A 12,999-nucleotide genomic window follows, 5' to 3' on the forward strand; every position below is an offset into this window, starting at 1 on the left:
TAACAAGTGGTGTGCCTTGAGAACTATTCAAGGTAGTTTTTAACAAATTTTCATTAAAAAAAATTGCAATGATCCATATTTCATGAGATATATAGTTCCAAATAACTCATCTATTGCAACTTAAACCGATCCACCTAACATTCATTACATCTGGATAATTCTCACACTGATGAAGTACCAAAACTTTGTAACAGGTCACGCATCCAGTACTAGCCACATAATCAAGCCCACTTAGCCTGCTACCCCCTTAACAAAAAGTTTAGACAAGCACCGTCTTGCAAACCATTCAAATGAGTGCTCAACAACCCAGATGGGTTCTTGGGAACCACTATTACTGATATCATCCCAATAAATCAACACAGTTTTCAGAAATTCAATATCAACAAACCACACGCCTTGTCGCTTTCCCATCGCTAAACATCATTATGAGATCTGCAGTGAACTCAATAAGAAAGTTCATTGCCTGGTAGTACCTTTCTCACACTTGCTAGGGTGCATCACAGATTCCTTTAAGATAAATTATCCCCATGCAGAATCAAAACACACCAACGATACAGCCATGGATGAGTGAAAAAAATGCCCAAAACGATGTATTTAGTTGCATAACCAATGCACTACCAAAAGAACATCTCATCCCAATGCCCTTGCAATTTTACCCCAAAATACACAACATCCTGTACCACGAACCCAGCATTTGCCAGCTTCTAATTAAACCAAATGGGAACTTCAAAAAGCATTTTATATCTATCCTTGATGTCATGAGCGGAATGAGGTCTACGCTAAAGAACAACTGTTATACTATTAGAGAATGCTACTGCTTTCCCAATTTAAGTTTCTAAGAATTTTATCTTGCATTTTGTTTCTTCACTTTTCATCACTGCTCCACAAACTTCCATGAACTTCGTGACCATCTTCTTCAGAATATGTATTTTATTACCATTTTCATCATTACTCTACAGCTTTTGTAAATTCCACGATAATTATCATCAGTAGTAATGCCACTATTAATACACAGTTTTATTAGTATAATGCATCTAATGAGTATAATTCATATGTGTTAGCAAACAGAAATTATATTTAAAATGTGAAGCACTATATTAGCGTTTCACATCGCTTCAATGATTCCCGTCATTCCTGTTGTTGATGATAAACCCAATCAAGCGATAAAAAGGACATAATAAGAACCAAACAAACATTGCACTGCATATCTTCGGATAAATTAACAAAATTTTCCTCTTTGATTACATTTCTTTCTCTGCAGAAAGTTGCAATGGAGCAGCTGCAGGGCACTCACTCACAATCTTTTCAATCAATTCCCAATGAGGGGATAATAATGCTCTAGGTATAAATAAAAAGGTTAAAAAGCTGCAACAGACCTATATAACCTACAGTGAATCTAACCCTAGTTTCCAGGAGAGTATGTTAGAGCAGTAAATCTAACTGTAGTTTCCAGCACAGTATGTTGGAGGCACTGTGCACAAACTATCTTATTAATAGTCCATACCACCCATGCCACCACCACCCATAGCTGGAACATCTTTCTCGTCCTTAGGGATTTCAACAACAACTGCCTCTGTCGTCGTCAACAGTGAGGAGACACTGCAAATACCAGAAACCATAGAACCAAAGACACCCTTAGATTGCCAATTTGTATGCAAATAGTACATAAACACTCCAGAATGATGTCAGATATCATCACTAAGTAAGATGTCCACATTCTAATGACAGCATAATAGAAAAGTATTCTTACCTTGCAGCGTCAACCAATGCAGTTCTAATTACTTTCAAGGGATCAATAATTCCTGCCTTAACCATGTCAACATATTCACCTGGTCCAAAAGCAGATGAAGGGCAGGTTATTCTAATTTTTTGGATAACAAACATAAATAGGTCAAAAAATCAAGTCAAATCTTATATCTGCAGAAAACTTGCTGTTAATGAGCTCATAATGAACATCAGCTACACATAAGCCCAAATGATCACTTCAAAAATGAATTGAAATTTTGCCCAAAAAAATGATCATTTTTCTTCAGAATTTTATCCAAATTATATATTCTACTCACCTTTGGCAGCGTCATAACCAAGATCCATATTATCTTGTTCCAGTAACTTCCCTACCACTACGGCACCCTCTACACCAGCATTTGCTGCAATAGTATATGCACAAGTCTGCGAGAATATAAAACATCCAGAATCAGAATTCTAAAGGCAGATGCAATATAAAACATTATAAAATTAGAAACTTCAAATGGGCATCGCATCTCACACCTTTACAGCATTCTGAATTATCTGCACTCCAATCTTCTGGTCAAAATTAGCAGTTTGAAGTTTATCTAGCTCCTTTGATGCATAGAGAAGAGCAACACCACCACCTGCAGAAATGCTTGAAATAAGCAATCATATCTTCATTTAAAAGCTGTTTTCTATCGAAATTTGTAAGTGACCACATTTGTGCCTTGAAGAATACCCATATGGGCATGTTGTTTTACCTGGCAGAATACCCTCTTCCACCGCTGCCTTAGTGGCATTTAAAGCATCTGTAACTCTATCTTTTTTCTCCCCAACTTCTGCCTCACTGGCTCCACCAATCTACAAAACAAAAGCAGTAATGATAGACTAAAAATAACATTAACTTCTTGTTATTCTTGTATAAATAACTGTACTTGAACAGTTAATTTAAGAAATCAAATTAATTGAAAAGCTCAAGGGTTGCAAATTTTAGGAATTCAAGTTAACTCAATAAGAATAACAAAATAAAAGAATCAAGTTAACTCAAAAACCTTAAGAACAGCAACTCCTCCCGACAATTTCGCCAACCTCTCCTGATATTTCTCTTTGTCATAATCTGATGTGCTTGTTTCAATAGCAGCCCGAATCTGCTTGTCATGATGATTAGACAGTTAATAAAGGATATGAATAAATTGGCCACTTTCAGATTTGCAAATGAAAAACAAATTATAACACGCACAAAAGGTAATATTATAGCATTTAAAGAGCAACATACAAATTACACTCTTGTCAACACAGACCTGTTCACATCTTTCCTCTATGCTCTTTTTGTCACCACCTCCATCAAGAATTATTGTATCATCCTTGGATACAGTTACCTATCACCACAATAACCAGATGAAACTTAAACATTACAATGCCGGCAAAGCATTTGTCTTGCTGGATCCACCCAGACTGTAATAATTGAAAAAGCTTTGATTCCATAACACATAACCTCTCAAAAATCCTATGATCAGTTGAAGAACTCACTACCAACCTTCTTTGCTGTACCAAAAATTTCATATTCAACCTTTTCAAGCTTCATACCAAGTTCTTCTGTAATCATCTGCAGAAGGAAACCCAAATCATCATTTTTTAACTAATTTCAGTTAATCAAATCAATAACATAAAAAATAGGTTTATTCGATTCAACAGTCAAAATATAGAGATACCGAGAGAAATCCCTATAATTGGTAAACAGCTATCAGCCTTGAGATACAACAAGAAAAACATTATCTATGTACTTTAATTTCTAAAAAAGCTGATAGAATAATAACAATTACAAGTTTACAACTAAATATTATTATAAATAAACACTGAATTATTTTTTGTGAAATACACAAAGCTCAACATCAATACTAATTAGAAGGCTTTAGAAAAAAAGATACTTTGTCACCAAATCAAACCCTAAGAAACGAGGTTTAAGGATGAAAGAACTAACTTGGCCACCAGTAAGTGTGGCAAGGTCCTGCAAGTTTGCTTTCCTGTTTTCTCCAAAGCCAGGAGCTTTAATAGCACAAACCTATTAAGTACAACAGAAAACACAAAATAATTTTAACATTCTCCAAGGGTGATGAGTATTAAACATGGAAAAGCATGGAAGATGGTACAAAAGTGTTAGGAAGGCATACCTTTACTCCAGCACGAATCTTATTTAGAATTAGAGTTGCTAATGCTTCACTCTCCACATCCTCGGACACAATCAAAAGTGATCTTTGCTTCTGAACAAAGAAGATAAAATTCAGCGAGCATTCTTGAAGTGAAACATGGGGGAGAATTCATGTCAAGCAAATAAAAACAAACATTTCTCACCTTCAATGCTAGTTCCATTACACGGACAACCGCATTTAAGCTTGATATTTTTTTTTCATGTATTAAAATCAAAGGGTTCTCCAGTTCCTGTAAACATTAAAGATAAAGTGAATACATCTAGACAATAAGGAACTCTAAAATCATTACAATATAGCCACAACAGGAAAGTTCCCAGAGATTCAGTATACATGAGACTCCAAACAGAATAGACATTGCAACAAGGCACTGAACTAATGCAAATGCCCTCAAACATAACCAATGTTTAAGTGTTACTCCCGTATTTCTACAAATATATTATCAAGAATGAATGCCAAATTAATACTCACACATTTCTGGGTCTTCTCATTTGTGGTAAAATATGGAGATATATAACCCCTGTCCAGCTTCATTCCTTCAACAACCTCTAATTCATTGTACAGTGTCTTCCCATCCTGTGGAAAGGTGATTCCACTTTGTGTAACAAAAACAAGAGAGCTTGAACAATTTTACTTACCAAACTTGAATGGACTGTCACATAGATACATATTTAGTTTTGATAGATTACCATCATTGAGCAATAAAGGTCATTTGACTTACCGCTATAGTTATGACTCCTTCCTTGCCAACTTTTTCCATTGCTTTCGCAATTAATTCGCCAATTTCTCTTTCCCCATTTGATGAGATGGTACCAACCTGCTCTCAAACATGCAAGGCTTCAGAAACATGAATTGATTGACATGTAATCATAGCCAGAAAAAAAACAAGTATATCGTAAAGAATAAATGCAGAAATGACTTGACTTTGCTTAACAAACTTCAAAAACAGTTCTATAATTATAATACTTCAAACTTTTAGTCAGAACAAAGTGTATCTAATAGCAGTCAGACTATTTTGCATGCCTGTGCAATTTCCTCAGATGTGCTAATCATCCTTGCTCTGCTTCTCAAGTGTGTCACAACAGCGTCAACGGCCATGCTGATACCGCGTCTCAAGTCCATTGCATTCATACCAGCTGCAACTGACTTACAACCCTCTGCGAATATTGCTCGAGTAAGAATGGTAGCACATGTTGTACCTGAAAAAAATAGAATGAACTTAAGCACAAAATAACCACAGTTAACCCATAAACTTATTTTAACTTTTCTAAAATTTCCAATACTTCATGTGTGTATGCATTATTTTTTAAGTAACCCTGTGGAATTGTTCGATCCAATGTAATTGACAGATGATTATCAGTCTTGTCAATGCCTTTCAGGCTTTGGTTCCGGGTTTGGAGATTTGGTACTGATTTTTTCAAAATTGAAACTTTGTTCAAAGACAGTTTCAAGAAAAGACAAGAATGTAAAATTTAGCAGTTCACAGATAGCACACAGATTATTTTACTAAATGCTTCGATGAGGTATTGTTTTAGGACTGTGATCACTACACGATATGGCATAGGATGGCCGCATAAATGTGATTTCTACACAATTCCCAGAAATATGGATTCTTGATGACCAAAATAAATGTTTGCAAATGGTGATGCACAAGGGCACGCAACCTATTTGATAAAAGGACTAAATAAATTTCATACTTTATTGTGGTAAAGGGAAGCAATAGTTGCTATATTTGCAAAAACACACTTGCTCTATATATTCTACGTTACATGTAGTTCCTCAGGCAGATACAATCACTGATGGCAATATAAGTATCCAGCAAAACTAAAACTTTGACCAGATTTTGATAATGGCAAGGTAGAATAACTAATAAATATAAGAAGTGTAATGCTTTACTTATATTAAATAATAAAAGTAAGCATTGTTAAATAATTTAAAGATAATTAACATCCATAATATATTCATTGCAAATTTGAAACCCCATAAATAAAACTATTTCATTACTATTGATACATGTTAACATATAATATGAATATCAGACATGATAAAATATAATGACCAATGTAACTGTAATGAGAGTCTTAGATCTCAAAATATCCAAAAAAAAAATCATATCCAAAAGATGAAAAAGTATAAAGCAAGGGGCAGAAAGCTCCATCATTATACAAACTCATTATCAGATTCGCCAGTCACCTTTTTCTTTTGGTTTTGTATTTTTCTCTGTTTTTAAACCTTGTTCCATTGGTCCAGGGTTTCTATGGTTACCTCTGACAATTTAAAGCCTTGTAGAAGTACCTTGGATGTTCCAGGCTCTTGTAGGAGTCCCCTACTGAGTATTAAAATGGAGGAAGCATCTGAAATCCTCAGGGGAGCCAAAGACCTCCAAGACAGCTAGAGAACACTCCCTGGTCATTCGAGACAGCAGAGGAGCCTCTCATCTCTATCCCCACACCCCCAAAATGGCAGGGCATTCCAAAATAGCTATTTGGAAAAAGAGGACATGTTCTTTTGTGCTTATAGGTTGAAAGTCCTTGGAGCTTTTTAGGCTATGTCTAAATGCTGGAATGTATTGGCATTTTTAGCCAGTTGTACCTCACTCTCATTTATTGTTTATAAATACAAGGACTAAAAATGTTTCTCTCAGACTCAAAAACAATAGTCGACAATAGCATCAACATGTTTACAAATCACAAGAGCTTCTTTACTAAATAAATAAGAATCCCAAAACACAAATTTACCATCTCCTGCAGCATCGTTTGTTGCACTTGCAACTTGCTTCACGAGGCTTGCACCAACATTCTTTAATTTGTCACTGAACTCAATACTTTTTGCCACAGTAACTCCATCCTTTGTAACCTTTGGAGCTCCATAGCTTTGTTCAATAACCACAGTTCGGCCCTTCATAAATCAACAAACTACATAAGAAATACTCAACACATAACCTAGCATGGATACTTGCAACCCAATCCTGCTAAACAACACCACTAACATGAAAGCACTAGTACTTTCAACCACATGTTACCTTAGGTCCCATGGTCACTTTCACAGCATCTGCAAGAAGTTCCACTCCCTGCAACATTGTAGACCGGGCTTCAACCCCAAATTTAATCTCTTTTGCAGCATAATTTCTGCTCCAGCTGAGCCCGCTGGCACCCTAATCATGAAGATCATAAATACAATTAGAATGAGAACTGAAATTTGAAGTGCACCTCACAAAATGTTAAAGCCTTTGAGAAACATGCATTTATTCCTTTTCCACACAGTAGATATTGGCAGTCTTCCTGTTTTAAAATATGCCTTTTTCTGTTCCTTACATAGCTTAAGTCCAAATATAAAGACTACATTGAAATTAAGGATCACTAACCTGTCTGTAGTTACTCCTCCTTCTGCAGAAACATGAATGAAAATTAAACGTAAGTGAACAAAGACGATAAATGTGTATAATTCTTAAAAAAAAAAAAAGAAAAAAAAATTTGCATCTAGAAGTTCCTTTCATGACACAGCTTATGCTAGGAATACAGAACAATCTATTAGCAAGTTCCCTTGGAATAGCTCTTTTAGACACCTAAAATGGGCACATCATAAATTAGCCTAATTAACAGACCATGTTGTCTAAAATTGATTGAATAAATCCCTATTTATTTGATTAACTATCCCATTTTCATCCTTCTTCTATGGTTCAGCTTAGGTAAATAAATCTAAAGCTATTTATATATTTAAATTCCCCATCCCCTTTCCAAAAATTAAATAAATATATATCTATTTATTTATATCCCCTTTTTCATTCATTTTTCATTAGTCAATTAAAATTACTTAAATCACTAACCCCCCACTTGAACATTCCTAATCCTAGTCAAGCCCCCTCAAATCATGCACAATCCCCAAATATGTACATAGGCATGGCCTTTGTCCACAAGGCACCCCTTCGTAAATGTAACATGGCCTTGGTACCGTGTAACATGGGGCAAAGGACTTGCCCGTCCCTCAAGGGTACTCCCAAAGTCCCAAGTGCCCCTTTCATCCTCACCATCCAATCCTCCCAATGGGAATCTCCACCATATATTCTCCTTCTCTCCATCCACAAACCATGTGACAATACTTGTAATCTCTCATCCTTCCAAGGGTCTCAACCAATTTGAGCCCCTGATCTCTACTTTGGATCCTAGTCATCCAATCCTTGGGCCAAAAATCTATAAATTGGCCTCAACCCAAGCCATTTTCACATGTATCGTTATGCTCCTGTTAAAGGCACTCACATACAACCAAATCCATCATCCTTGAGCACAACCACCATACCTTGGTGCAACAAGGGTTGCTCTTAGGGAGATAATTTTATGTGATCTGTACACTTAAATCTGAGTGTTCCATTAGATCATGGTAAAATAGGTTAATGTAGTTTTAGCTTGTTCTTGTATGCTCCAATTTTCATGTAAACAGCTCTCACGTATTCAGCACATAGGAAAACTCAATCTTCCCAAGGTAGTAACGGCCAACCTAAATTGACTTTCAAATTGTCAAACATTACATTTTGATACATTGAAATTAAAATTTACTTTATCACAAGTAAAATGCAATCTAACAGACGATTAATTCAAAACATTTTCAAACTGTGTAATTGATTTTTCTTAACCAAGCAAAGAAGAATGCAACTTATAAGGCAATTCAAACATTACATTTCAAGCTAAGAAAGTAATTAAGAACTACTAAATGCAGACACATTCTTGTAAGGAGAAGCACTTCATCAATTAGCTCAAGCCAATATACACAGACAGACAGGAAAGGATTAGCACAACGTTGGATTTAAAACTGGGCAACTGATTAGGTAAATTTGCCTTACTAATCAATAGTCATTTAAAATTGAGAAAATAAGGTACTGAGGAAGCTTTCATGAAACCTCTTAAGAATCAAAAGAAGAAGAAAAAAAAATTCAAATCTTCTAATTAAATTAGAAACAGGCTTTGAGCGGAATGCTTACAGCACCCACCATGATCATTTAGAAAGTTTGTTTTACCATATGTTAGCCTACACCTAAATGACTTTTCTCGAGATACATCATCCGTGTGCCCTTGAACACGGTGTCCTCATAAACTACTACTTTTGTCTGTTTTCGGTACTAAATGCCCCTCGTTGAAAGTTTCGTCTTTGTTATAAAGCTTAAGATCGGTGTTCCCCTTAAGCATGCGGAGTCTTAAGGTTAATGTTCCCCTGACGTATATCGTCAAAGTATAATTCATTATGCATTGATACCATAGAACACGATGCATTCCCAAATTTACCCACGCAATTCAGAACCAAAGGATTCGTATGAATCAAAATCAGTTTCATAACAACTATTATAGATAGAGCAAGTTTAAAACTTCGTTCAAATGCCTAAACCTTATTGTATTTATGTCTGTGAATCCAAATCTGAAATGCCCACCGATATATCACCTATGATAGACATCAAAAATCAGCTCAACAAGTGTAGGTCTCCAACATACTAACCATAAACCTCGTTAAACCCTAAACCCTACTGGAAAAATACAGAGACGGTATACAACTAAAAAGATGATAAAAGCTCCAACCTAACAAAACCACTGACCATTGAAGAAAATTTAAAAAAAAGGCTTTTTGAAGATTGCTGCTACTTACCCAACTTTTGAAGCGAGTGCAGCAGCTGCTCTATACATTATGATATACAGCAATAATACTGCAGAGAAATAAAAGATTTCAATATGAAATCAGCTACTCCTCTATAAGCACAGAAAACAGCATATACTACACACCCTAGGCGAAGATTAACTAGACTCTGGATCTTGTATAATTAAGCAGGCAAAGCGTCTAGAAGTCTCCATTAGGGCTTTGGTGTGGTTTTATGTATTTTCTTTCCAATTTCTAGATTAATTATTTTTCTCATTCTCATTAATACAAGTTTTAACTCGATCAAGATGGAAACGTAACGCAATACACCTAAGCGGGTACGTACACAAGCAACTGCACCTTGGTAGTATTTAATTTCAAGAACAATAGAAAGGTTTTTTTATTTAAGTATAATTAACTCTTACATACCATTGGTGTATGGGATGGGGTTATACAAAGATAAGTGAGATAATTAATTGTTGATATGACAAAGAATTTGAACCCTTAACAATCTGTATTGTTCTCAAATTTCTAAGCGAAAAATTATTTTGAGTAGTTTAGAATGCGTTATAGAGAGTTTGGAATGTATGTACATCGTCTCATACACAAGAATTGAAGGAAATTTTGAGTCAAATCAGGTATTTCTTTTTATAAAAATGAAATATGATTATACATGTACTCTAATTTTTGTTTGGTAGGTGGTGGTGATCATAAAATTTAATCTCACTCATGACCTATGATTCCCACAACCCCAAATTTATTTATATGTGAACAATTGTGAGCTATAGTCAAATATGTAGAATAATTATTTTTCCACTAAAATGTTAGGTACAAGAATGTTCATGGAAATTTGATAAAGAAACATGCACAAAGAATAAATCAATTGCAATAGAATTTGTTTGAATGCAGTTTATGAAATAAATTCATTTGGTATTGTTGGACACACCTCTATTGATAGCGGTGAGATGGTAATATGCAAAAGGAGTCACCTTTCTTGTTGGTGGAGCCATCAAACTGATCAAATAATATGCAAAAGGAGTCACCTTTCTTGTTGGTGGAGCCATCAAACTGATCAAAAACAAGTTATTCAGTTGTGCAATTGTGGCCACCACCATATTCTCCAGTCTATCAACATGGCATGCATCATGTGTTAGGAATATTACATCATTAGGAGTCTTGGTACAGCTTGTTAGTTTGTTTAAGTGTGTTTAGATTTTGCACTTTCTTTTGAATATTTGTTATAGTTTGGTTATACCCATAAATTATTTGTTTTCCCAAGTAAGGGAATAGTTTTAGGAAGTTTCCTATAAATAAGACATGAGAATCCAATAAATATGCAATTTAGTTTACTGAATGGAAAGTGTAAAAAGATATGGAATATTATTTATGTGTAAAATTCCTCTAGTTATTTCAAGTTATCAAAGAAATTTCAATTTTGTGCTTGTCAAATGTCTATTTGTAAAGGGATTTAAATCTTCTTTTTCTCAATGTCTTAGCCACCTTACTCATCTTATCTCAGGCCATGTTTTGTACACCCATCCTCCTTTTTCAAATCTGTCATGAAATTATCCTCCTCTTTTGTCTAGTTGGTCAATTATTGAACTTTTGGAGAATTATTAGAGTAAAATGTGGCACAAACGAAAACACCAAAGATTTTGATCATGTTGAATGATTATTGATCAATTTTTTGCTCTTCAATGCTTCTATTCAAAATTATTTCAATACTTTTGTATATGTGAAGATTTATGACTAGAAAGATCATGAGAGTTTGTATTTGTTAGAAGCAATATAAATACATAAAATCCATAGAAGTTGGTGCAATTGTAGTTTCACAAATGTAGTGTTGGACACTAAGTCAGGCTAGAGACGTAGTTTGATACTTTTGATGGGCTTGATTATGATTTCTCAAGTAGTTGTACATCATTTTTTATCACCATAGTTTCCACATCTTTTTCATAGAAGTCTTCCATAGTGGAGTGGTATTTATTGTCCTCTACAAGAACATTTTGCCCTTTCACGTCCATATTTTTCCTTATCAAAAGTGCATGCATTAACTACCACAAATCCAAATTTTATACTTGGGATAACTAATAAAGTGTGGATGATTTGAAGTCCCCACAATCAACTCAAGACAATGTTGTTCCCTACCATGATGTGCGTGGAGGCACACTTCTTGAAAACAAAATCTTTGTTCTCTCATTTGCTCTTATGAATTTGGATTCCATATGCCTATGTAAGTTTTTAATATTTAGATGTCATTTTAGGTTGTGCTAAAGTGTTGTCAATGAGTTTCTATAGTGTAAGCTAAAAATTAAAGGGGGGCATAATTTATTATTTTTATAAAATCAATCATCCATTTTAATATTGTCAATGTGTTTAAAGTATAGACACTAAAAAATGACCTACACTATATGCATATTCACCATGGATTCTTCCTAAATCAATTAAATAATTTTATTATTTAATTAAGCTAACATTATTCTTCCATTTCATAATTCAAAATGTGAATATCCCTCCATTGTGCAATAATTAAATAATCAAAATTATTTAATTAACAATTATTTAATTAATTTATCCTTGCAGATTAATTATATAATTTTTAATATTTAATTAATTCGATTTCATTTATTCTACTAGTTTATTATAATCAAATAATAATTTAAATTGTTTAATTAGCTAACTTTATATTCTATAATTAAATAAATTATTTGATTTATTTAATTATTCATTCTCTAAACATATTTCTTATAACGATAAATAAAAATAATACTTAATTTATTTCCTCACATGCTCGTGAATTAAATAATTGGTTTATTTAGTTCTTTTTTTAATTAATTTCTCGTACACCTGACTAGATGATTTTTAATTATTTAATTCCCTTAATATCTCCACCTCACAACTTACCTATCACTCACTTCAAGTCTTCTAATCAACCAATTTTAGTTCTTTGATCAATCAATTCCATTTCACTAAAATCATGCAACAAGTTCACCCAATCAATGCAAATTAGTTAATTCCTAATTATAGCTATCAATTCCTCTCATTCATTCTCATCCATTGATTTTTAGATTTTTCACATTCACCCTCCATCATTGATCGATATTTGGACAATCTATTTAATCGACCCTCATTCATATTTTACCTAACAACAATATTTGAGCTTTCATGTAATCACGTTGTAAATAATACTTTACAAAATATGAGAGCAACACCATTGAAAGAAACCCTCAAAGAGCAATAGAGATAAGCAAGGATTATGAGTGAAAGGTAATTTCATTAGTGTTATTCATTGATTTCAAGCATTCATCTTACAAGCTCTATTGTTTAGATTAGAATAGTATGTGAGTATTAGGGTTTAGTGGTTGATATGTTGAAGATTCATATTGTTCAATTTTGGGTCATATGCCCATATGCCAGACTTGATCAGGAACTAATCTTACATCAT

General features: G+C 34.0%; 1 protein-coding gene across 1 annotated transcript; it reads right to left on the bottom strand.

Moving 5' to 3' along the window:
- Positions 1–1,175: 1,175 nt before the first annotated feature.
- LOC131030500 (chaperonin CPN60-2, mitochondrial) lies at positions 1,176–9,806 on the bottom strand. Its single transcript, XM_057961351.2, has 18 exons — positions 9,567–9,806; positions 7,300–7,321; positions 6,958–7,089; positions 6,674–6,833; positions 4,959–5,134; positions 4,657–4,752; positions 4,407–4,511; positions 4,081–4,167; positions 3,900–3,989; positions 3,710–3,790; positions 3,266–3,334; positions 3,030–3,107; positions 2,781–2,876; positions 2,490–2,589; positions 2,269–2,372; positions 2,064–2,169; positions 1,751–1,829; positions 1,176–1,599 (listed from the first exon to the last, which is right to left on the bottom strand). The coding sequence occupies exons 1-18, from the start codon at positions 9,602–9,604 to the stop codon at positions 1,491–1,493; spliced, it is 1,728 nt and encodes a 575-aa protein (XP_057817334.2). The 5' UTR covers positions 9,605–9,806; the 3' UTR covers positions 1,176–1,490.
- Between the last annotated feature and the right edge of the window lie 3,193 nt (positions 9,807–12,999).

The sequence above is a fragment of the Cryptomeria japonica genome, chromosome 2 (assembly GCF_030272615.1).
Source record: "Cryptomeria japonica chromosome 2, Sugi_1.0, whole genome shotgun sequence".
In the NCBI taxonomy this organism is placed as follows: domain Eukaryota; kingdom Viridiplantae; phylum Streptophyta; class Pinopsida; order Cupressales; family Cupressaceae; genus Cryptomeria; species Cryptomeria japonica.

Coding starts and splice junctions, on each gene's coding strand:
- LOC131030500 (XM_057961351.2), bottom strand. CDS start 9,604: ATGTATAGAGCAGCTGCTGCACTCGCTTCAAAAGTTGG. Junction 7,322..9,566: donor GCACTCGCTTCAAAAGTTGG/GTAAGTAGCAGC, acceptor ATGTTTCTGCAG/AAGGAGGAGTAACTACAGAC. Junction 4,753..4,958: donor CATCTGAGGAAATTGCACAG/GCATGCAAAATA, acceptor GTTTGAGAGCAG/GTTGGTACCATCTCATCAAA.